Source organism: Cupressus sempervirens, chromosome 7, assembly GCF_028749045.1.
Source record: "Cupressus sempervirens isolate cs-2001-9-10 chromosome 7, ASM2874904v1, whole genome shotgun sequence".
Classification (NCBI taxonomy): domain Eukaryota; kingdom Viridiplantae; phylum Streptophyta; class Pinopsida; order Cupressales; family Cupressaceae; genus Cupressus; species Cupressus sempervirens.
This window is the reverse complement of record NC_143124.1, coordinates 574453844-574479893: the sequence shown is the minus strand read 5'-3', so window position 1 is coordinate 574479893 and position 26050 is coordinate 574453844. Positions and strand designations below refer to the sequence as shown.

Genomic DNA, 26050 nt, shown 5'->3' with positions numbered 1-26050 from the left:
TCTATACTATTAATATATTTTAATAATCAAAATATATTTAAATTTTGAAACTAATAGTAATTATTATAAACTATAAGGGTTTGTTGCTATCCCATTAAGGGGCCATCTACAATAGTGCATAATAGTTATAATTTTAAAATTAGTGTTTGAAAGTAAAATATTTGATCTCATCAAAATCCATGGGGCGAGGTGTGCACTGGCTCGAGTTATATTGAATCTGCAATTTAGAACAAATTTAGCAGCTGCTTCAACACTATCTTGCATGGCCCCACAATTTAGGACCTTTCAGATTTTGTTGATGACCGCTCCTTTCTTCAGGGTTTTCCAAAGGTCAAAAAAAAAACTGAAGAGACAAAATTACATAATAAATCCACGCTGATTCCGAATTGACATCACTTTTGTCTTAGAATCCACCCTTTTTCTAAATGATATGTCAATTTTGTGAGTTTTCTATAAAGGTTTAATAGGATTTTGCAAAAAAAAGTTACTTTTTTTTGCCATTTTTTAGGGATTTTAATATGATTTTAATGCACCTTAAATTCTAAAAGGTCATTGAAAGTCGGGTCGACAATTTTTTCTTGAATCGTGAGTTTTTCCACAGGAAAAATCAGTGCTAAAAAATTGATTGGCCCTAGCCCTGGGATTCAAAATTAAACAAGTATAATCGAGTTTTCATTCCACATTGACTTCTTTTGTCTTATAGAAAAAATCTTATTTCGAAGTGAGTTTTTGGTAGGGCTTCATAGGATTTTGCAATGATTTTTTAGGGATTGTAATATAATGTTAATGCGCTTTAAGACTGGTCATTGAAAATTGGGGTCAACGATTGGTCAATGATTTTTTTCATAAATTGTGATTTTCTTCAAGGAAAAAATCAATTGACTCTAGGATTCACAATGAATTGAGTATAATCAGGGTTTTTCACAAAAGAATTCTTCAATGGTATTTAGTATGTAATTTTGTATTTTACTAATTTGCAAAAGTTTCATTTGAAATGCAATTCTTATATGTCTTTTCATAACTAGTTTTTCAAGTAATATATGTATATCAGCACCACCTCCACACCCATATCGCCACCCCCACCCATTCTCAAACTTGGGTCCTACGTCTCGCCGTCCCCAAAACCCATCTTGTTGTCCCCCCATCCCCAATAGGCAGTGGAACAAATTAGATGAGGTATGAAGCAAATCTCCAAATCAACACCTTTCAACTCACTAGAGTAGCATTCAAATTCACCAATCAATTAACTAATTTGACATATCAATCAACCTAGTTTACCAACTTATAACTCCCAATCAGAGTTCTTTTAACTAAGTTACATCTACAAATCACTAAAATCTCAAATAATTGATTGGAAACTAATCTCAAAAAAGATTCCCTACATAGTTTGGTCTACCCCTCTTATATAACTACATCCTATCTTTCTGTTGGGCATGGGCCTAGACCTGTTGCTGTCACTATTGTGTCATCATTGTGAGAACACTACCCAGCTTATGAAGAATAGAGGAAAATGGAATTTCATTGCTTTGTTTGAGGCTTAGAAAATTAAAAAATAACCATAAATCATTCAAATTTCTTGAAAGGTGTTAGGGAACCCCTCATCCTACCAATCTACAACTTCACTAGCAGAAGAAGGAGATTTTTCAAATAAAAATCACATGAAAACAATCTTGAGTTGGACTTTCCTTATATTGGAAAACAAATCATCTGCAGCCAAATGAGGGGAATTACTTAAGGAAAAGAAAAAGACTGAACGAACAGCTTTGCTTAAAATAGCAGGTTTTCCACAAAACAATGGAGAAAGATGGATTATGTAAACTTGACATTAACTGTTGCCACATATTACGACAAATAAAATTCATTGGTGCTTTGTTTATTCTGTGCATCTTATGTGGTTATCTGAATTTTATTCCTGTTTTTTGAGTTTGTACAAATGAATCCCCAACCCTAAAAACTCATTGTTGTGAAATTCCTGTACCTTACCCATAAATCAAACCAATTTTTGTCTTGTGATGTTTGCTGAGTAATCAATCATATTTACAAGAAGTGTCTGTGTTTTCTGAACTCCATCGAGAAAGATTTGTTGTGAACATGTTACAGAAGTCTACTGCAACCACATCTTAAATCACAGCAATCTCCTGGTAACTTCACTTCTTCTCTCTTATGTGCCACATTAAAATCAGCTTCCCAGCCCATGATTTGAATCTTCTCCACATTTATCATTTTTTTCCATGTTTCTAAACATAAACCACCACACATATGGGATAAATGTTATATTTCCTCTTGGATCTGAGCTAGACAATTGCACTGAAAATGTTATGTGGCAATAATATTAACATCGAATTCCACTCATTAATACACTCCACATTATTCTCCACCACACACACATCATAGAACAGATAATATTAAGAAAGACTTTGCAATTAATCCTTAATGATGCATCTTTCCCACATATTATCTCCCCCACACAATTAGAATACAGTGTTGAATCACCACATCAGATCACATTGTGTCTTCCAATGTAAAACAACATAAGCATGCATGGCAATACATACAATATCTCATACCCAATGAAGGGAAACCCATCAACTATTGTTCATAGAAAGGACATGGGATCAAAGAACAACCATCTTCTTATACAAGCCCCTGACAACAAAGTTAAATTCATGTATCACATACTCTCATTAACAGAGCCCCCTTTTCTGTATCCCATTCTTCTACCATAATATTTTATTTCTCTGTACACAACCTTCATACAGATGAAGAGACCCATAAGCGTCAAACATAGAAATGCATACAGAATGGAATTACATCAAGCGTTAAGTTGGACATAGGTACCTGTGCACAGTATATTAGTATTACCATAATTAATACTCACGGTGTTCACTTTATTAAAGTGTGCGCTAAAATACAACATAATTTAAGTCCACAAGATCTCCAAACAGTCTGTCTCTTGTAGCCTACACTTGCATGTCATTGATTATGGATATTTAACTACTGTTTCTACTGTCCCTGCAATTCAGTATATTCTTTATTATAACATAAGACGTTTTGTATGCAGAACCCTTGCTGCAATTTTCAAATTATTGGGAGATCAACAATCAACCTAGCCTATTCATTTCAAGATAATACTATTATTCCAAGTAAATACTCGAAAAGATATAAACAATTCATATTGAAAAGATAACAGATTAAATTGACTCAAGCACGCAGCAATCTGAAGAAAAGAACACTTCTCAAGAAGTGATACTAGGCATAGATACTTACTATCGAAAAGCAAAACTCTTTTAGAGGACGAGTTAGGAGTTCACTGTAATCTAATCTCCAAAGGTCCATTTTGAGCATAAAGAGAAGTCTTTCCAAATGATAAAGTGAACTTGGTAAAAAAGAGTTGGCATGGCTTTATAGCTATCAGCCCTATGCCAATGAATTTTAGAGGGTAAGCATCCCAGAAAAATCAGAAGAACGGAGAACAAAAGGCAAAAAGCAGGTCCTAAAGATATCCCTTTCCCTGCTTATAACTAAGAACACTGCATCATTTTTTTAATCACCTACTTTGTCTTCCTCTTATCCCTGTTACTGTGTGCCTGCATTTATATATCTTTGTATATTCAAGTTCAGATTCAATACTAATTAATAAATTGAAAAATAAAATCACAAAATGGCCTTCAAGATAGTTATTGCACACATTACATGCACCTAGACAATGTGGAAAAAACTAAGTTAGCAGGTTCTCTCCTTAACAATACCAGTCCCATAACCAACCAGATTGGGTTCTGGAGTGGTGATGAGAGCGGCTCAAGAATTGACAAGGAGCATCCTGTAGTGCCTCTCCCATTTGATTTCTATAAGTCATCATGATGGATGCAACCTTGATGATCTTCCTTTGTGAGTGATCATGACCGGGACCATGAGTGGTCTACACCCTTGGGGTGTTTTGATTTATATTATTTCATTAACTGGTCGATTATGCTTTTGGCTGATTTATGAGATTATGATGTATTTGACGGTTTCACTAAGGTTTGTGCCAGTGGTTACCTGGAATGATGTGGTATCATGACGTTGTTCCATGATTACCCTGAGATGTGTGCATTGATTGCATGGTGTACTATTATCCTGCTGCACTTGACTAGGTTCATGCAGCAGTGTTTACTCATGTATTGGACCATGTTAACTTATATGTTTATAATGCCTTTTCCATTGTTGAGTAATTACGATTAATTCCATTATTGAATGCTAAATGAATTAGAGAATGAGCTATCCATATTAGAGTCATGATTATATGCTACAGATATTTACCTTGATCATTTCAGTAATTTATGCAAAATGGATTATTTAAATGAAATTAAATGCTTTAATTACATGATTTTGTGTAAATATCGCTTCGGCTATTATTGCTATGCATCTACACTTGATTGGGTTTGTTTATTGTGCAAGATTTATATCCCCGGCAGTGGCACATGGAGTTATTGATCAGACCTTTCATGTTGAGCCAATATCGTCCCTATATGGGCAATGTATCTTTTATTATTATTTTAATCCTGTGGTAATTGGAAATCCATATTCATAATGCATTATGTGATTAGACCTGTGAGCATGTCTATGCATTTAGGATTCTGCAGTGGCCGCAGAAAAGATTATATTAATTGATGTTTAATGGGTTAGAGGGATTTTAATTATTTGATTTAATCTTTATTTTATTGCCAGCTAATTTGCTGTAGTTGAATTCCAAGCAATTGGTATCGCCTGATTTATTTGGGTTAAGGAGTTGGTTGGTTATTAAGCCATTTTAATAACCTAATTTATAAGTCACTTTGGGAAAGTGCTTATATTGACAAAAAGGAACTTTATTGTTCACTTTTCACTTTGTAATTTCATGCTTCGAGAGAAAATTGCCAAAACCCTCTTCATGGCATTTTCTTTTATTGCTCGTTGGGTGAGATTGGCTCGGTGGATTGTCACAAGGTTGGTCTCGTTGGATTCGTAGCAGGGAGATCTTGTTATGTTGAGCGTTTCAGCGCATTCGGCGGGTCTGTTATTTTATGGCATCATTTCTTGTTTTAGCCCTTTTGGCTACGAGGTAGGGCCTTCTGGTTTTAATGGTTCTACTATGTTTTAGCTTTTGATTCTTGTTGCTAAATGTTAGGGAGTGGAGCACTAGTGTTCCTCTCCATTTTTATGCAATTCAATCACCCGGTTGAACGGGTGTGAGCATTTGATGTTTTCAGCATGTGGGTTTGGGGGTTTTCCTACTATTATGTTGTTGAATTTCCGTGAAGTGTCAAGGTCCATGATTTAATTTGAAAAGTGTGATGTTGGATGGATTTAGACCAATGGGTTTTAATCTTGTTGTTTTATTTGAAGTTTGAATTTTGGGTGTTTTGGCATCGTCTCATTTTGTGTGCCTATGGTTTTCGCCCATTTTTCTATTTGGCCTAGTTAGAGGTTAGATCTTGTCGTCCTTGCCTCAACGATTAGGATTGTGGAATCAGAATGGTTATAGAACATTCTAGGGTATTTTATTTCCCAATCCGAACTTGTGCTTCCATAGTAGATTTTGTGGACTTGCGTCTTTTGCTAATTTACCAAATTGTGAATCTGAGACTGTTTTGTGAATTTGATTGGACCCTTGGTCTTGTGACCCTATTCTTGAGTTGGGGTTTTAGTTTCACTTCTTTTTGAGAGGTTAGAATTTTGGGCTTTTATTCTTGCCTCGTTTTGCATGCCACCCATATTTGGTTTGGGTTTTTGCATTATCTTCTTGGATTGTGGAATGGATTTTATTCCATGTTTCCTTTTGTTTTAGGCTTCTACTTCATGGACATTAGGATTTGTGTAGAATCTATACTCCCCGATTTAGGCCAGTTGAGTGAGTTCATGATGTTGGGATGTTTTGTTGCTTCATTGGGATTCATGTGGAATCTGTACTCCCGGATATAGGCCGGTTGAGTGAGATTATTTTACTTGTATTATTTGGTTGCATTTCTCATATCCAACCCTTGTATTGGTTTTATTGGTTATATTCATGAAGTTAGTTGTGCTCATACACAAGCACATGCGAGTGCATATGAAGGGATCTTGTGAGACCTGAACTCCTAGATATAGGCCGATTGAGGGATTGTTCATTTGGGGGTTGGGTTGGGAACTTGCATTGCCTTTGGGCACTCATCATGTGATGAACATGCGTATGTAGGGTAGACGTGTGGAGTGGTTTCTCTCGTTACCCTGGGTAACATCTCCGACAAGGTAAACGTGAAGAAGTTTCTAATAAGTGATAACTAAATGAATTAATGGGTAATAAAACTAAGATAAGATAAGAGAATACATGTACGGGTTGATCTGAGGGTATGTGCCTGTACGGGTTTTCTGAGGGTGGGTGTCTGTATGGGTTTACCGAGGACACAGTGTGATGGCCTCCCGAGGGAGAGTTTTCACATGATGTTTAGCTTGGGCTTTCCGATGCCAAGCGACTTACACTCCACTAGAGTCCCTACATAGTGGACGCATAGAGCGTCTGACCAAGACCTATTGTATTGCATTGTTTCATGATCTTGGTTTCAATCCTCTGTACTATTTGGCGAGTGTTAGCCTTGGATGACCATATAGCCAACACCATATTAGAACAAGCAACTAGGGAAACACTATTAAAACTAGCGTTCCTTGGAGAAATGTCTGCAAAAAACTTGAATTGGTATGTGCAAACATAGAGGAGTTGTCCCACCTTGCTGCCCCCAACCACTAGAGGGGGAAACATTTCTAGGACATTTCCCCCATACTGAGACATTTCAAGATGACATCCCCCCTTTGAAGGATGGTGAGAAGACAATGAGAAGTCCATAGAATGGCATAGAGGACTCTATGAAGTCCCTCAACCATCTCAAGGTTGCCAAAAAATCTCCTTGGCTTGGGCATGAAAAGAGACTTATTTCTATAAGCGCTTTAGTCAAAATTTGATGCCAGAGCATCTTGGGTTTGCTTGCAATCCTAAATGTTAGGAGGGATTTTGGTTAAGTGTTGTGGATACTGCAACTCGGCATGATCTTTGGTTGCTCGGCATGGTCTATGGAGCTCGGCCTTGCTTAGGGATTTGATGCCTGTTGCAGGCCGTGTAACTAATTTTCCACAATGAGTTACAGGATGAAAATTTCAGGGATTGAAAAGGGCCTAGAGTAATAACTACGGTTCGAAGCGCAAGTTCTAATTCAATAGGAGCTAGGAGATATCGCGATTTTACTCAAATATCGATTTTGGGCATTTAATTGTTGTTACATGCCAACTTGTGGCATTTAGTTTATATATTTGTATTTAATTTGTGTTCTGGGCCGACTTGTGCCTTAAATTGGTATAAGTAGGGGTTGTGGGGAAGTCTTTTGTCATTATTCATCCATCATGGAGAAGAGAAGTGGTAGAGGAGCGAATTTGGAGAAGAGCTAGTAGTTGCGGCTTAGAAAACAAGGAGATTGCTTGCTGGAGCACAAGTCGATTTGGACTAGCTAGTGTTTGGATTGGATCTTGAGGGATCTTGCAGAACTATTACTTGCTTTGTATTTGGCCATAACCGGGAAGGGCTTACAGCCCAACACATTGCATGTAATCAGTTATATTTTATGAATATATTATTGTAATTTGGTATCTGTTGCCTCACTTTTCACCATGTACCAATTTTGCAAAGTGGAGATTAACTTGCATTGTGTTTAGTTTAGTCGAGTCAGTTGCCCCTTTTCTTCCTCAAGTGATAAGTATCTCCATCGGGTTTTTCATCTTTTCCCTTCTCTCGCATTCTATGGCCGGGTGGGTTTTGTTTATCATCATGAGTCTTTGGGGTAGTTTAGGACCTTGCTCGATGGAGATTCTTAAATTATGTTACTTCAGATGAACTTACTTGCAGCTCATTTTGTTCCGGACATATAGAAAGTTGAACTGGCGGAAAATCAAGTTTCGTCTTCTCCTTGGCGGGTTTTCGCACCCCGAAGGTGAAACTCCGCCAAGATTCACAAATGCGATCTCCAAGCTTAACTAAAGAGAAGCGAATTATGTTATGGACAGATCATTCAAGTGCTGCCATGTTCTCGCTGCGGGAATCTTTCAAAATTCACTAAGATGATAAAAAAGGGCATCGACGGAAAACTCAAAAACAACTTCTCCTCGGCAAGTTTCGAACAACGAAGTCAATTTTCCAAAAGAGCATTTTTGAAAGAATAAAGTGAGTCAGTGGGTCCCACCTTTCATTTGCGAAGCCAGTTTCATATTTTCCGAAGGCTTAAAGTAAAGTGGTTAGGGCAGAGAAGGTAGAACGAGGGCAAAAGTGGAAAAGTGGAAATCATCTTCTCCTCTGCAGGGTTTCTACCTTTGAAGGCAGTTTTCCGCATCCAACGGAAAATCACTCTTGCAAGCATGGTTATTTGACGAATCGGTTACAGGAGGCTAAAAAAGGTAAGGGAAGCATATTGATCACTTTGAGGAAGGTATTCTATTCAAAATCTTGCTGATCGGAATTTTACTCACGGAGTACTCCGTTCTTAATTCTCCGCAGCTTGGTGAAAAACGGGAAAGTAAAACTATAATAAAGGAAAATAACCATTGGGCCAACGGAAACAGTGAAAAGACAAGAAAGAATCCGTTGTAACCTCCACATTTACTAATCTAAGGAATTTATCATTTAATTCGTTTGTGTGGTGCGGATTTTAAAGATTAACGAGTGGATTGGAGTTTTTATATAGAGATGAACATAACGGATTTTCAAAGTACTGCTTACTCATTTGAACTATTATGCTTTTAAGTTGAATATTGATTCCGAAATCCCCACAGATACAAAGTTCTACTCTCTATCTTATTTTGAGTTTTAAGATTTCCAATTTATCTCTACCTCAGTCGAGATGGCAACAAGATTTGCTGGATTTGATGGATTGGGCGGAATCAAATCTACATGGCAAAATATCACAGACACTTCACTCCGTTTCTTTGACATGCAAGATTTCCAAAGAAGGTTGAGGACGGAACCAATCCATCCCATAACGGAGAAACTACGAAGAAGTGGGCTGGTAGAAGCAGCAGGATTTCCCGTAGCAATACAAGCCCCAGAGCTAATTATTGAATGTATCAATCACTATAACCTAGATACGAAGCAAATCTTACTGCCTGATCAAACTGTGTTAATCTCAATTGATAGGCAAGCAGTGGTCAATTGTCTGAGGATTCCAAAAAGAGAGGAATTCTCTGAATTAACAATTAAAGGAGCCATGTCTGAATTCTCTCTGAAGAAGATGATGTGGCAAAAGGAGATCATGAGTTCTTGGTTCCAAAAGCCAAGGGGAGCTAAAAGTAAAGTTCCTAAAACCCTTTTTGGCACTGATCTCAAGCCCGAGATCCTGGACATTCTAGTTCTCCTGCATCGATTGAAAGGTGAGGTCGAAGCCCTTAACTTTGTAGAACAATACTTCTTTTTGGTGCAAATTATTTGCTCGGATACACAATATGTTGACTGGGCGTACAAGATAAGTGAGCATCTGTCTAGGGCTCTCAGTGCAGCCAAGTTCTACAATTCATTTTATATGTCTTCTTTCTTGATATATATGTTGGCTTCCCTACAATTATGGCCAGGCCTTCCCAGAATAGAGAATTTTCCAGATGATGTAAAGAGTTATGAGTTTTACCCATGCTTGCAGTTACAGAATAGTTACGCAAAGTATATCAAAGTTAATGATGCATTTACAATGAGGCTTTGCAGGGAACTCCAAGGGTGTCCGGAGAGGAGATTCAACCCAGAAGCAATGGCGGCCATCAGTCAGTCAAGTAGTTATTTCATCCAATTCTCATCCTTTTCATATTTGCGTCTTGCAGCTTTCGATGGATTTCCCGTGAAGCTGCCCAGATATCCGGATGACATGATCGTGCTCATTGAGATCATGAGACAAGCAATCCAAGTGAATGTGTTGAGCACCAGTTTGAAGAAAAAGGGATACAAATTTCCCATAAAAGTTGGGGCATACAGTTGTGAGTCCTGATCCGATGCCAAAAACATGCTCAAGGCATTCGAGAACAAGTTCAAATTAGAAGAATATGAAGCGGTAAGGCCTATGTTTGACCCAAATGGGTATGCTAGAGATGTGCTTCAAATTGGAAGCATGATTAAGCATGTTACTACTATGGAAGATTATTGGGCGGATTGTAAAAATGAGTTGGAACGCCGAGATCGGGCTTTTGCTAGATTGACAATAGAACAAATAAAGACATATGGTATTAACTTAGATGTGGAAGGGCTAGAAGATGATGGGAAAAATATGTATAGTAATACATATTTGACCAAATTGAGAAATACTCCAATCAGTTTCGAGCCATATGTTGATGTGGAAGAAGACCTTGATGTTATGATGGCCCGGATTGTCAAAAGAATTGGAAAATGGGTGGAGTGGACAGCAAAAAAGGGTCGGAGTAGTAGCAAGACTACACAAGCTTCTCCAGCCACTGCTACTCCCACTTCTTCTCAAAGTGCCACACCTAGTGTTACAACTTCGGCTACTCAAGGACCTACTCAATCTGCAGGAGGAGGTGACCAACCCTCGGAGAAGAACATCTCAATAGCTCCAACTTGCCAAGGCGGTCCTCTACCGGTTATTGGAGCCCAAGCCAGCACCGAAGAAAAGAGGACCGAAGAGCCAAAAGATGGTGTTACTACCCCAATTTCACCTCCTCATGTTGCTGCTCCAGTTTCACCTCCTCATGTGACTACTACTCCATGTCCTCATCATAGCCCTGGTCCATCTGCAAGCGCTTCCCTTTCGAAACCAACTAGTTCCCCCATTCAGATAGTAGAGATCGGGGATGAACAGAGTAATAGCAGCGAATCCACTGAATTTGACGAAGCCGCAAGGAAAACTCAAGAGAAAGAGAAAGCCCCAAGTTCTTCTAGGCTTCTATTTTAGGATCCTAAGAATCCTTTTTCTGCAACTTCAGCGCCAGTGACTCTGGTGAAGAAGAAGATGTTCAATATAGAGTCACTTGGGGCTGCTTCTAAAGTGATCAGCACAAAGTCCTAGCTAGAAGACACCTTAGAAAGGAAGAGAAAGAGGAAAGAGGAGAGTATCCCTGCAAAGGATACTGTGTCTCAAGCAGTTCGCTCTGGATCTACAGTAATGAAAGCTAAGAAGCAAAAGACTTTATCAATACTTGGGCAAAATCCAAAAACAGGACACTTAACAATGGAGGTAGCAAAGCCAAACAAAGCAGGGAGAATTGAGGACATGACACCTGATGATTTCACTCTGCATTCAATTGATCTTGGAGAGGTTAGGCATGATACAAAGGTGGGCCTATGGAGATCAAGTAATGAGGTGATAGAAGAACAATTGGAGAACCTCAAATTGTCAAAAATCAGAATGAAGGCCGATATTGAAGAATTGAAAAAATTTATCAGGCAATTGGTTGTCCCATTGGCAACCATTACTAGTGTGCCTGCTACTCAGAACCCTACAACAGAAGAAGTGCAAGCCTTCATCTCACAGCTTCAGAAGGATAGGCATTTTGGCCAGATCGAAAGAGAATGGACTGAGAAACTCAATGCAAATGGAACTGCTCTGATTGATCAAATTGGAAATGTTATCCTTCGATTGGAAACTGAGAAGGATAATATCATATCTAATCACAACACTTTGGCCATAAGGAAGGCAAGGTGTGATTAATGTATTTCTCTCCTGAATATGGTCATCCAAATGAAGGCAAAAGAGGCAGTTGAAGCAAAGATGTTGAAGAAAGGGACTGAGCCTCTGTTCGAATGGCTTCAAAACATGCAATTTAAGTAGGAGATGATTCAAGAGGCTGAAGGACTCAAAGAAACAAAGGAAAAAGTGAGGAAGACCCAAGACAGAGCATTCGAACTCATGCGAGGATTACACACTGACCCACAAAACAGTGGGCACTTAAAGCTCTCATTGGGGTAGAAGTAATGAAAAACAACTTCTCCACATACTTGAGTAATCTATCTGGAATGACTTCAAGCGGTCAAAACAGAGTGGTAGAGTTGCAGACGCTTGGTGGATACGTACATGTGGCTGCTGGAGAATTGACAAGTCAGCTAAATACAGTGAAGGAGCTGACTCGAAAGCATTCGAAGTGGCTCTTAAGATTCACTAATGTACATGTGCCTAGTCATGAAGAAATGATTTCAATTATAGTAGCTGCTAAGGCATAAAGAGCGAAAACTGAAAAGGGAAAGAAGTCTAAGTGATTCAGTTGGCACTCCCTTTTCATTCTCTGATGTAAATTTTGCAAATTTTGTAAATTTTGTAATACGACAAACTAGCATCTTGCCATTTGTCATCCTCAGAAGATGAACCGATTAAAATTCCTATTGTAACGGTCATCTCTCAACTCTATATGTATGAAGTTGAACGATTAATGAAAGGTCGACAAATTTTTGGTGTGAGGTACCTTTGTTGCAGAGACAATTGAGAGTATTTAATATCAATATTTTTTGTTCCATAGGATTAGAAGTTAGTATTTTCCTCGTATGATTTGAATTGGAACAAGGAAGAAACAGAGTTTTACTTCCCCTGTTCGTAATATAACGAATGAATGAGATAAGTATTGTTATTGTTCATTCGAAGAGGAATCCTTAGTATGATTAATTCATAGTTCAAGTTTAGATTCAAATTCTCGTAGTTTAATTTTCAAAAAGTTTTATGAATCCATACGATTTGTGGATGCATAAAATGGATTAGCTATTTTAGAATTCAAACCTGCCTGAGTTAGGTCTTGTCTAAGTCTAACTTGGTTACACCTCTGTTGTTCTCGAGTCAAGAACACATCCTCATTAGATAGTAGGAACAAACATAATTCACTGAAAATCTATCATAGGGAGCTATACCTATCAATTTAGAGAAAAGCCTTTCATTTACCGGTGGCTTTTCAACTGTTGTATTCAAATATTGTTCCACAAATTGGCATTTAAAGAGTCAAAACAAAAAAAACAAATCTGTTTACCAACAGTATCAGGTCTTTTGCATTATTGCTTCTTGCTATTGTGTTTCCGCTACGTGGTTAATTGTTGGGGACTAGGACATCTCCTTTGGGGATACTCCTGAATTGCACTGCATTAAATGGTATCAGAGCGAAGGTTGTTCCTAAGCGTGTAGACAGATCGCCGAAGCTAGGGCGATTTGCACCAGGACTTGGGTTGGAGAAGTAAATCTGAGTTGCTCTTGATTTGAGAGCTTGCAAGATGGATAGATGGATGCGAAGATGGAAGACTAATCTTGTTGAGGCATGATTGTGGAGAGTTTGTGGATTGCAGATCCGTGGTCCTAGACTTGTGATTTGGTTCTTGATTGTTCATGCGAGGCGGCAAGTTGCAATTTAACTTGCAAAACAATTTAGTTTTGTCACAAGGAGCGTGGGAAGGATTTGTTGCAGAGGGTTTACGAAGATCTTGGGAGATGGCTCTGAGAGGATTGGACCCTGAGATGATTGCGAATCTCTGTGATGTGGTGGAGAGTAATTTTTCTAAGATGTCTACTCGGGTTGAAGCTAGTTTGGCTGATTGAACTAAGAAGGTGGTTGCTTAGTTTGAAACTAGTCCGTATGATCGAGATAAGGACAAGATGAGGAAGGCATTCTGTAGATGTTTGTGGAGCTGGAGTCTACTGATCCGAAAAAGAGTTGTTTGGCCGGTTAGGAGACTTGTTTGTGAGAGAAGATGGCATAGCAAGGTTGAGTTTGGTTTTGTTGATCAGATTGTGGAGTCTCATACAAAACTTGTAAAGCAACTGGAGGCTGTTGTTGAAGATATTCCTATCCTTGTTGATGCTAGGACAGAGGTTGGTTTTCATGATCAATTGGTTGAGTCTGACATGGAAATTGTAGAGCGCTCGATCATGGATGATCCACTTGCTGTTGGTGGTGAGTTATGTATTGCAAAGCATCTTGTTGTGAGCAATGAAATTGTTGGTGTTGTGAGTTTGGCATGAGTTGATGGAGATCTATATGTTGCTGTTGATGTGGAGTTTGTTGTTGTTGATGTGAAGTCTGTTGTTGTTGATGTGAGTTTGTTGCTGCTGATATGGATTCACTAGTTGCTGATGTGGATAGAGGTTCGTTGTTGAAGCATTATGTTCAGTTTGTTCTTGGGTGTGAGCATGCTGATCGGATGGTTGAGATTCTAGTGTTTGACAAAATGATACAAGTGTGGATGATGTTCAAATTGGTTTTCTTGTCCTTGTTGGAGTGGAAGCCTTTAGTAAAGATGAAGTTGGTTGTTCATCTTTCTTTGGGCATCGAAGTGTGGGACACACTTTTCTATTTACCTGGGGAGTTTGATGCAAGAGCATCTTGGGTTTGCTTGCAATCCTGCATGTTTGGAGGGATTTTGGATAAGTGTTGTAGATACTGCAACTTGGGATGGTCTTTGGTTGCTCAGCATGGTCTGGGAACTCAGCATGTTCTTTGGTTGCTCGGCATGGTCTTTGGTTGCTTAACATGGTTTGGGAACTCGGCGTGTTCTTTGGTTGCTCGACATGGTCTATGAAGCTCGGCCTTGCTTAGGAATTTGATGCCTGTTGCAGGCCATGTAACTAATTTTCCACAATGAGTTACATGATGAAAATTTCAAGGATTGAAGAGGGCCTAGAGTACTAACTACGGTTCAAAGCGCGAGTTCTAATTCAATTGGAGCTAGGAGATATCGTGATTTTACTTAGATATCGATTTTGGGCATTTAATTGTTGTTGCAATCCGACTTGTGCCATTTAATTTAAATATTTGTATTTAATTTGTGTTCTAGGCCGACTTGTGGCTTAGATTGGTATAAGTAGGGGTTGTGGGGAAGTCTTTTGTCATTATTCATCCATCGTGGAGAAGAGGAGATGGTAGAGGAGTGAATTTGGAGAAGAGCTAGTAGCTGCGGCTTGGAAAACAAGGATATTGTTTGGTGGAGCACAAGTTGAGATCATCCTTGGGGATTTCTACCAGAGTGTGGATCTGGACTTAGCTAGTGTTTGGATCGGATCTCGAGGGATCTTGCAGAACTATTACTTGCTTTGTATTTGGTCATAACCGGGAAGGCCTTACAGCCCGGCACATTGCATGTAATCAGTTATATTTTATGAATATATTATTGCAATTTGGTATCAAATCTTGCATTATTGCTTCTTGCTATTGTGTTTCTGCTGCGTGGTTAATTGCTGGGGGCTAGGACATCTCCTTTGGGGATACTCCTGCCTTGCACTGCGTCACAATTTTAAACAAATTTATTATTCTGTAAAGAACTTTTGTTAAATCTAATTCACTAACCCTAAAACTAAGATATTAATGGGGCCCCACTTACACCCTAGACTCTTAAATGAAGCATAAATAAGAATGCCCAACCTCAACCAGAAACACCATCAAGTCAATACTTTGTCATTGTGTTGAACAAAGGCAATATTTAGAGGGAGAGGAAGAAGAAGGCTTCAATCCTCTTCATCAATCAACCATTCAGAACATTCATCAGACCTTCAAGATAAAACTTCACATGACACAAAATTTGGAATTCATAAATTGATTTTGGCATTTGCATTTTCATTGCATCTGAAATTAATAATCATTTGTTTTATTTTCTTTTTCTTTTTTTCAATTAAAATAACCAGTATATTGTTTATAAATTGCATAGGCAAATTGCAAATCAATTGCAAAGTTTATAAATTATTAGATGATGCTACAAGGGGTGTTAAAGAACAATGTTTTCTATTAGGGGGCTTTATGACAGCAGTTTTAGGGTTAAATGTTTATTTTGAAATTTGCAAAAATAGCATGGATGATTTTCTGATTTCCATTTGGTTTTCGTTTATCCTTTGCTTGTGTGCCTTGTCTGATTTGAAATTTAAAAAAAGCTAACCTAAGATCAAAATCCTCTTTTAGTTGTAATTTTTAAATTCTAATGTTAATAATCATTTTATTCAGTGATTGTTAAATATAGCCAAATTAAAATTTCATCGTGTATCCTTTACTTCTACACTCGATGCAACCAAAAGTAAGGAAAACAAAACTAAAATCCTTGTTTGACGAAAGTTGAAGAACAAGGATTCCACTTTTCCTGTGTCCTATTCTAACACATTAAGGGACCTAAAATTACAAAAAGAGGAATCCAAGACATAAGGAAAATCCATCAACACAACAGGATGTAAAGCCATAACGGCCAACATAAATTGACTATGACACAGCACAAACAGAATTGGTTGCTGTCCATTTGAAGGAGAGGCGCATAACTCCAACAATAAGGATTTTGTGATGACCTTAGGGGATGACGATTAAAGGCATTTGTTAATTCTGTTTCAATTTTCATATAACCATCATACTAACACTTTACAAAACAATTATATTCAGCATTTCATTGATCAAAGCATATTGTTTACTACTAGATGGATTTATAATATTAATTATCATTTCTCCTTAGTTTCTTACAAATTAAAACTGCATGATTGTCCCCCACGGTCCCCAAATTTATGTATTTGATCCCCTCAATCCCAAAATCCATTCCCCGTTTGAAAACTTTGTGGAACTATGATTGAAACAAAAGTTTCCAATAAATTCCCAAATATAAAATCCACAATAAGTTTGAAGCACAAGAAAAATCGTTGTAACCAACATCAAAAACAGAGGATGTTATAGAAGTAAATAAAATAAACACAATCGTCTATGGTTAACTTGACCAAGAGAAACTAGTCATTGTCGTATTTTACTATGTGAAAATTGTGGTGTTTTACTCTGAAGCGTGACACAGCTCAAGTCTTTAGGGGATCATCGAACAAACAACCGGTAGGATCTTACGTCTTTGGTGACAATGAAAGACTGACTTCGCTGTAATCTAAACTTAAATAGTATATGAATTGCAAGCCTAGGTCACCAATTATGCCTAGAAACCATCCTCAACAAGTTTGCATTATTCCATGTTTGCCAAAGTCTTCTCCATGGTCTAGACTCCACATTGGCGCTGCCTAATTTAGACAGGTAACATGATAGACATGAGATTTCCACAGTTCCAAATGTATGAGCATAAATACTTTTAAAAGTAATTAATATTTATTTGTTTTTATTAATATTTTTTTTTTCATCACAGTCTATCATGTAAATGAAACATGAAAGACGATACGCCAACCAGGCATCGAACTGGAATCATCACCATGGGACTTCCTCCGCTTCCCAGCTAGGCCAGGTAAGATATCCAGCAGGGATTGTGCGGGAATCTTCATGTTGGCACCCCTCCGCTTTCTATCGAGACCGTGGCCTGCTGGATCCTTTCACTGCGGTTGTTGAAGATATAAGGGATTTTTACTTACAAGATACTGTGAGGTTTCATTCCATTGAAATGGGCCACTCTATGTCATTTCTTATGAAATTAAGTATCGCAATGGAGATTGTTATTTATTATTATTTATATATGAGCCAATGAACAAACCAGGATCTCAACTCACCCTCAATTACTTATCGATCTAGATTGTTATTATGTTAGGGAACCTAAATTAACATAATAATCCGCTTAACCCTAACTTGAGATCGTGGCTCCACGGAACGGGAAAAAATAAAAATATCCACGAGATGAATAGGATTAGGTTAAGTGAAATCTTATAGTTTGAAAATGAAATAAGTATGCGGAGTAAAGGTTGGGATTTTGAGAGAGAAAGTAGGAGAAGAACAGAGAAAAACCTTTTCGTCCTGGTGGAGAGCCATCCAGACATGGGCTTTATCCATAGTCTGCCAGAAAATGAACGCGCCAACTGTCATCGCTGCAAAAGTTATAACCTTCACCATGATTGTGTGCTCTTCTTCAGGTCGCCCCAACTGCTTCGAATATATTTTTCAAAGTCTCATTCCTCCGCCTTCTTTTATGTCAAGTTTCAGTGCTGATGTTAAGCGATGGATGGTTTGCTTAAAGAAATTAAGCACAGCTCGCGCACCTATTTATTAGTTAGTGTAAATTTGAGTTGGGTTATGGGTGAGGACTTATAATCTTTGAAAGGGTCCGTTTGGTGAGCGGAATAGGAATACGTATTTTGGAATACTTATTCCAAAAATTTTGAATTTTTTGTTTAGATGCACCAAAACGGGATTGGAATACGAAGCAAAAATGGAATATGTATTTCATTTTTGGCTCAAAAATGGAGTTTTGCAATTCCGCCAAAATAGGTGGTATTGGAATACGTATTCCTATTCCATTTTTTTTAATTTTAGAAAACATAAATTTTCGGGTGTGCGAATTCCCATCAAATATTGGCTGAACCAAATGGAGAACAGGAATATGTTCTATTCCAGAATACGTATTCCGGAATACGTATTCCAAACTATGTATTCCTATTCCGCTCACCAAACGAGCCCTAAAGATATCAAAAATCGATGAGGGGGTGGGGTATGTATACTTGTTGAAATGTGATTTAGGTGTCTCTTTATTTTGTGATCACGAGGTAGTTACATATACAATGGTAATGTCAATGAGCAACGAAATTTTAGTGAATATTTCAAAATTGCACTTGAATTGACACTTTGTTTACTTTTTATTTTATTTTATTTTATTTATAGTTCATTGAGTGATTTTTTATTTATTTGATAAATAAATAAGATGTAATTTCTTGTTGCATGGTGATTTCACATATGCATTAAGTTATATGTAGATTCAAAAGTATTTCACTTTATGTTGAATATGTTTATGTTTCTATTACGGTAATGCAATCATATAGGAAAAATAAAGTTAGGTGAAAATTAAGTATTATTTCAAGAAATTTGCTTGCATATGATCATAAGCAAAGATTAAATATAAGAGTAAATATAAAATGACAAAAATGTTGATAGCCTTTGTAAGAATTAATCCACACCGTCTTAGGTGCAAAATGGAGAGGTAGAAAACTCAAAGAGGAGTGAAACTAACAAGGTTTGTCACCTTTGCACATTAAAATCAATGAAACATGATGGCATTATATCATTAGGAAGTAGGACATATGAAGACATACAAGTCAACTATGTTAATTAAAATAGAGTTTTTTACAATCTTGTTCAAGGAGGAATGGATACCAAAAAAAATTAATCAAAAATCATGGAAAATAATCTATGATCAATAAATACATAAGGGATAGTCAAATTATGAGCAGTGGCTTGTTGATTAGGGTTTTTTTTGTTGTTGGTCAGTCCATCTCTTCAATAAATTAGATCGCTAGCCTCATGGACATCTTTAAAAACTTGAATTCTTTCATTTAATACTTATGTCAAATTAGGTGATGTGGTTTGTTTGTTAAGATTTTCTTTTTTGTGGGTCAGTTCAATTCTTTGATAAGATAGATAAATAGTCCCATGGGCATAATTGAAAATGTGCATTCATTTGTTTAATCCCTATTTGTATCCATTCTATCCTTGTTAATTGTATACCCTATTTTTATCATTTTTCATTATTCATCCTCATTGGCAATCGCTTTTATATATCTTATGGATGCCTAAAAAGCACCATCTTGATCCTACAATTCATTTTGGCACTTCTTTTATTGACTTTATCCAATCCAAAAGCATGTAGAATGTTCCCAAAGTTCAAATATTCAAATTTAAATTCCTAGATATATTTTAGTAATTATTGGGATTTAATTATTAGAAATGAAGGTCAATAACTACAATATGGAAATCTAAAAATATGTTGTGAATCTAAAACTTTAAGTTGTATGATATCAATGGAGACTTAAGGAAATATAAATTACCAATAATAAGGAAATCAACAAACATAAAATATTTACACAATGTAGTATGTACATAGGCAAAAAAAACTCTTCCAGATAAAAATTTCCACCAACAAAAGGTTAGGTGTATATATCTTGAGACAAGTTATATAATCACTTCATTCCTTCTTGCATCCAAATTGATAGCATTCAAGTACTTGTGCAACCTCAAACTTCACTTTTCTGCCTTTACCACCTAAAGCACTTGTAATATACAAAAATGAATCTCGTAATGCTTGGTGAAAAAAAAACTTTATAAATAATTATTAAAACTCTTACAACCTTATTATAATTGATTAAACTAATTCCACTAAGTTTTAATGCTTATTTTTTCACATAATCCCTAAAAATTAAGAGTTACTCTTGTAAGACTTCACAAAGTAATTATATATATCGTAAGACTATATTGTCTGTATTGTTACTCCCAAAAATTAACTACACCAAGATGGGTGCTAATTTTGATGTTATCACCTCTACATTTCCAAAATGTAATAACTGAATGATTTTTTATTTTTATTTTTCTTGGTAATAGGTTTGATTTTATTGAAACAGTAAGAACATTACATAAAAAAGTACATCAAAGGAAACTCAGAAAACTATGATGGAGTTCATAAGGTGAACAATCCATCCAAAATAACTCCTATGACCTAACCATCATTATAGGATCACTTATAGATGTCTGCAACTAATATTACATAAACTTTACAAACTTATAGAGGGTCAACATTAATTACTACATACAAAAAGAAAAAAAAGTGTCAAGAACCATTAACACTTTTGGACTTAAACAAGAGGAAAATAAGAGAGAATTTGCATGAAAATGATACTATAACTAAAACATAATGTTGGCCTTTTATCGCTTTGATAATTGTCATTCTTTATTGTAACTCCATTCGGCATTACCATGAACAAATGTGTCTGGTTGGTCTCGCATTGGTCTTCAATTCTTCTTGAGCCCAATCTTCCACTAGACCAATGCCAACATCGCAAAAAATTGTAGACACATGTGCATACTCAAAATTATGCCTAAGATAAAAAGTGAAAACAAATTTTTCCACTAGGTACGCTAAAAACTTAACCTCCATGGGCAAGACATTATCTGCTATTACTACACATAAATAGTTTTCATTTTTCTTAACAAGTGAAAAAGAGGGGATCTTGGCAAATTCTTCCTTTAGCCTTTGGAATTTATATTATCCCCACTCCCTAAATCCTTGCCCCAAAACTAACAATTCAAACAAATACCCTTAAAGTGATCAACTTCCCTGAATCCAAAATAACCACTTAAGCCCTCCACCCCACCAAAAAATTTTGCTTAGGGTTCTGATTTGCATTGTTGCTCCTACAAACATTTGTTGTATGACCTAACTTTCCACAATTATGACAAGTGGGTTTGTAGTTCCTCAGTACTGGTGTATCCCAATCCAATAGTATCATTATTAGATCTAGGAGATCTCATCAGTCTCTCAAAGTGTTTTATGGCTTCACTAAGTTTTTTGAAACTTTCAACAAATTCCTTTTCTTTTCTTAGTTCATTCCTCAGTTGTTCATTTTGTAATGTCAGGTTTGTGATCTCAATATCCTTTCCATTCAATTCATGATTAGTAATCACCACTTGATTCATTATTTTCAGTTACATTTGAGCAATCCTATTTACCTCTTATGTCTTCTCTTCTAGTCTATTGGTTAGTCTTCTTTTGTCATCTCAAATCATGACTTTGTCTTCCTCAGCTTTCTTTTTCTGCTTGGTCACCTCACATAGCAATATTGATTGGACTTCTTGTTCTATCTTAAGATTTCTAACCTCTTTAGTTAGGAACCATTTTTCCATTAGATCTGCAATTCTTGCATCAAACTCACTTGAGTTTCCATTCTCAAACAATCTAGTAGTGTCTTCCTCTTGGTAATGAGTGTCATTTTGCTCAATAGCTATCTATTTCTTTCTCCTTAATGAATGTTGTGGCACATCTCTTACTTCCATTAGTTGGTGTATGGAAAGCTAGATTTCAATCTTTTGGTTCTCAATAGTCTTTCCCAACTTGTAGACTTCCATCTTCAAGATCTTTTCGCAAAGTTGTAAAGCTTTCCTTTCCAAAGAACAAGGCTCTGATACCAATTGTTGGAAATAACAATGGAAAAGTAAATTTGAGAGGGGGGTGGGGGGGTGATTTAGTGCTTCAAAACTTTAACCATAAAACATTCACCACATATCCATCTCACAATTTAGCATCTAAACTGAAATAGCTAACTACACATGCTCTTCCATAGCATGAAACACATAACATATAACACAATAAGTTTTTTACCCATAAACCCTCCAATGAGAAGGTTAAACTAGAGTAGGGATGACACCCACAAATCTTCACTATTGCAATTGTAAAGTGTATCCAATTAAGGTTACAATTGTTTGATCATAAACTATAATCTACCCTATGAAAGGTCTACCCTATTAAAGGCTTACAAAGACTATTAAATCTTACCTTGTTAAAGGATTTCAACAACTTGTAAAAGTGTGCCTTGTTAGAGGACTTAAACTTGTAATAAAACAAGCACCCAATTAAGAGATTTACATAAGCCTATTAAGACTACTTTGTTAGGAGATTTTCTCTATATCGCTTGTTAGAATGATTCAGCACCATGATCCTTCAATTAGCACTCTGTTGCTAGATATCATATCTTCTCTTTCCAAGTATATCCTTGATCCTCCTAATTAGATATATCTCCTCTTTCCTTTAACAGCTATGCTCTATTCTCTCGAACTAATTCTGCAATTCATATCTCTGCCATAAACTCCATAGTCTCCATGACAGGGATAACTTTAAGAAACCCCTCCCAAAAAAAAAAGCCTAAAATGCTAGTGAATCCAACATTTTGGGGGCAGGAAAATTTTAATATTGAGGGTGATTTTTTTGTTCCATATAGGGAAATAAAATATTATATGTTGGCAATTTTTTTATTGCCCTAGAAAAAATCATTTTAAATGTGGCGAACTTAATATTTTTTCACTAACGGATATATAAATGATGGCTATTTTTTCCCTTGCCAAAAATGTATTAATAATGTCAGAGGCGAATTACTTGTTTTGTACGAAAATGAATAATAATGGTCTTGGCTAATCTTCAGTGGTAAACTGAAAAATTGTTTAATCTGAAAGTGAAATTTGCACATGTATTGGCTAGTGACTGTACTGACTGCTAAGTAGTCATTTTCAAGTTTCAACTTGTGTATTGTCTTAGGTGTGTTATTAATAATGTCTTAGGCCCACTCGCTTGAAAAGACTTGGAGTCGCACGTAATTCTTCGAAATGGAGACACGTGAAATTTTTTGCATGAAAATCATTAATCATTTCAGGCACTATTGACTGTCCAACATTAATGTCAACACATTTTGGCGTTTCACACACTTGAAAATTAATAGGAATACCAAAAAATAAGATATGGAAGATCACGAATGCCAAAGAATTAGATGCAAGTTGCAATTGTAGTTTGCCATTAAATAGGCTCTTCAATTCCTCTTTCAATATCATTTCTCATATTTTGTATTTGGTTTGTAGTTGCACTTTGTAGAGTTTTCAGTTTCTTAAATCGTAGTCATGGATATGCCAATTCGCCTGAAATGCACTAATATGGCTCTGCAAAAGCCCTTTCTGGACAAAATTCCTGATGATGTCCTTGCCATGGTTTGCAGGGTAGATGGTTGAAGTCATTTTATCTATCATGCTATATACATGGTACTCGGCCATGAATTTTTGAGAAATGATAAGAGGTACCGTGTGTCCATGGATATTACCTTCCACTTCCTCACATCTCTTCTTGACCTTGGAGGCAGGCAAATAGACATGTTGATGCTTCTGCGTAACATTTTTAAGGAAACATTTTTAGAAGATGATGTCAAAATTATTGTATTGGTCGAGTAGGTACCGAGGCCAGGTATTGGCATCCCTTTTGCAGATGTAGTAGACAAGTGTTAGGAGGAAGGCATAGGGTGCATTATACATAAGCATCATTTCTTGCTCAGCATGAACGAATGACAACTAACTCACCATCGGAAGTGGGTGCGGCTCAGAAGGGATTTTTTTATGAAAATGGTTGTTGTTGGACGATGACATCAGTGAGACAGACTTCACATGGTTGGACGAGTTTAGTGACATCATCTTCTCCAATAGATTCCTCACAGACAGAATTGAAGACCTTTTTGATTAAAGGCTTCAATCCCTCAACCGCTCAGCCCACTCATGCTTCCAGCCTCCCTAGTTCCCTGGTTCCCTGTTCCCTTGGCCCTTTAGGGCAAAAAAATGTTTTGATTAGGGCAAAAATTTGCCAAAAAAATGTTTTCAAGATATCTGTATTTTTCTTTGGATTGGGCCTTGCCCTTTTTTGTAAATTACGAAATAGTAAAACCATGCTGATTAGTGATTTAATCAGCTATTTTGAATATGTAAGCTATGAATCAGTATTATGTACATTGTACAGTCTAAAATATTATCAATGAAAACAATAGTTTTTGGCTTCTAAAATCGTTGTTCTTCTTAGTCTACGACTTTGTAAGTTTGTTTCAAATTTATGTGTCAAATTTTTATTTCATACCTATGTTGTCACCTATTCCTAACTTTTTTTTCATTATGAAATCTTTTAAATAATGGAGAATAGTTTATAAACAATTACTAGAATTTTCAATATATGTAAAATTTTAATAATTTATAAATATTATAACTATATTATATTTTAATTTTGAAACTAAATAATAAATATGAATAAAAAAAGAGCATTTGCAATTATATTATTTAAATTGTAATTATAACCATATCATATACATTTAATATAATTAACTATACTATACTATAATATAATTATAATTTATAACCATATAATATTTATGTAATATTTATATGATATAATAATAATAATGAGTATAACCATCTTAGATAATCATGGATTCCGTGACATGTGTCATGATTCCGGATGAATCTAGGTAGATGGCCCGAAATTCATCCTAAGCCGTTGATCTATCAGATTGAGTCTACTGTCTGAGATGGTCATTATATATTTTATTAAATTTATCATTATTATTATATTATATCATATTACATGGTTATATTTATATTTTATTATATAGTTAAGATTATATCATATGGCTATAATTATATTATATTATATTATAGTATAAATAATTATAGTATATATTCTATTATATAATAAATAATTATAACATATAATATTTATATAATATAATAATAATAATGACTCGAGTCGTCGACGGCCCGAGAGGAATTTCGGGCCGATTTGGAGAATCTTTTCCCATTTGCCTAGATTCATCCAAAATTCCTCCCGGGCCGTCGATGACTCGATGGTTCTTATTATTATTATTAATATTTATATAATATAATAATAATATTTATATAATAATAATATTTATTATAATAATAATATTACTATTATTATTATACCATATAATATTTATATAATGTAATAATAATAATAATGACTTGAGTCATTAACGGAATTATTATTGTTATTATTAATATTTATATAATATTATATTATTAATTATATAATAATAATATTTATGATAATAATAATAATAATATTTATTATAATAATAATAATAATAATATTATTATTATTATACCATGTAATATTTATATAATATAATAATAATAATAATAACTCGAGTTATCGACAAAATTATTATTATTATTATTTTATTAATATTTATATATTATTATGTGGACATAATATTATATAAATAATAATAATAATTCCGTTGATGACTCGAGTCATTATTATTATTATTATTACATTATATAAATATTATATGGTATAATATTATTATTATTATTATAATAAATATAATAATAATAATAATAAATATTATTATTATATAAATATTATTATTATATTATATAAATATTAATACTAATAATAATAATAACCATCGAGTCATCAACGGCCTGGGAGGAATTTCGGGCCGTTGATGACTCGAGTCAATAATTATTATATAAATATTAATAATAATAATAATTTCGTCGATGACTCGAGTCATTATTATTATTATATTATATTATATAAATATTATATGGTATAATATGATAATAATAATAATAATTCTGGAGTCATCGACGGCCCGGGATGAATCTCGATCTATCAGATTGTGATGGTCATTATTATTATCATTATATTATATTATTTAATATAATATAAATAATATTATATTAAATAATATAATATGATAACAATACTAAATTTAATAACCATTTGATAGTCTATAGATCGACAGCCCGAGATGAATTTCGAGCTAATTTGGGGAATGCTTTCCCATCTGCCAAGATG

General features: G+C 35.5%; 1 protein-coding gene across 2 annotated transcripts in view; it reads right to left on the bottom strand.

The window, feature by feature from the left end:
• The window catches only part of LOC149548050 (uncharacterized), a 34278-nt gene extending 16334 nt beyond the window's left edge, over positions 1–17944 (bottom strand). The window contains exon 1 of one of the 2 annotated variants that reach the window (XM_089792078.1): positions 17674–17944. In XM_089792078.1, the coding sequence (XP_089648204.1) occupies positions 17674–17778 (105 nt within the window). In that variant the 5' untranslated portion in view covers positions 17779–17944. The remainder of the gene's footprint in view (positions 1–17673) is intronic. The other variant, XM_089792077.1, reaches the window with a different exon arrangement.
• Between the last annotated feature and the right edge of the window lie 8106 nt (positions 17945–26050).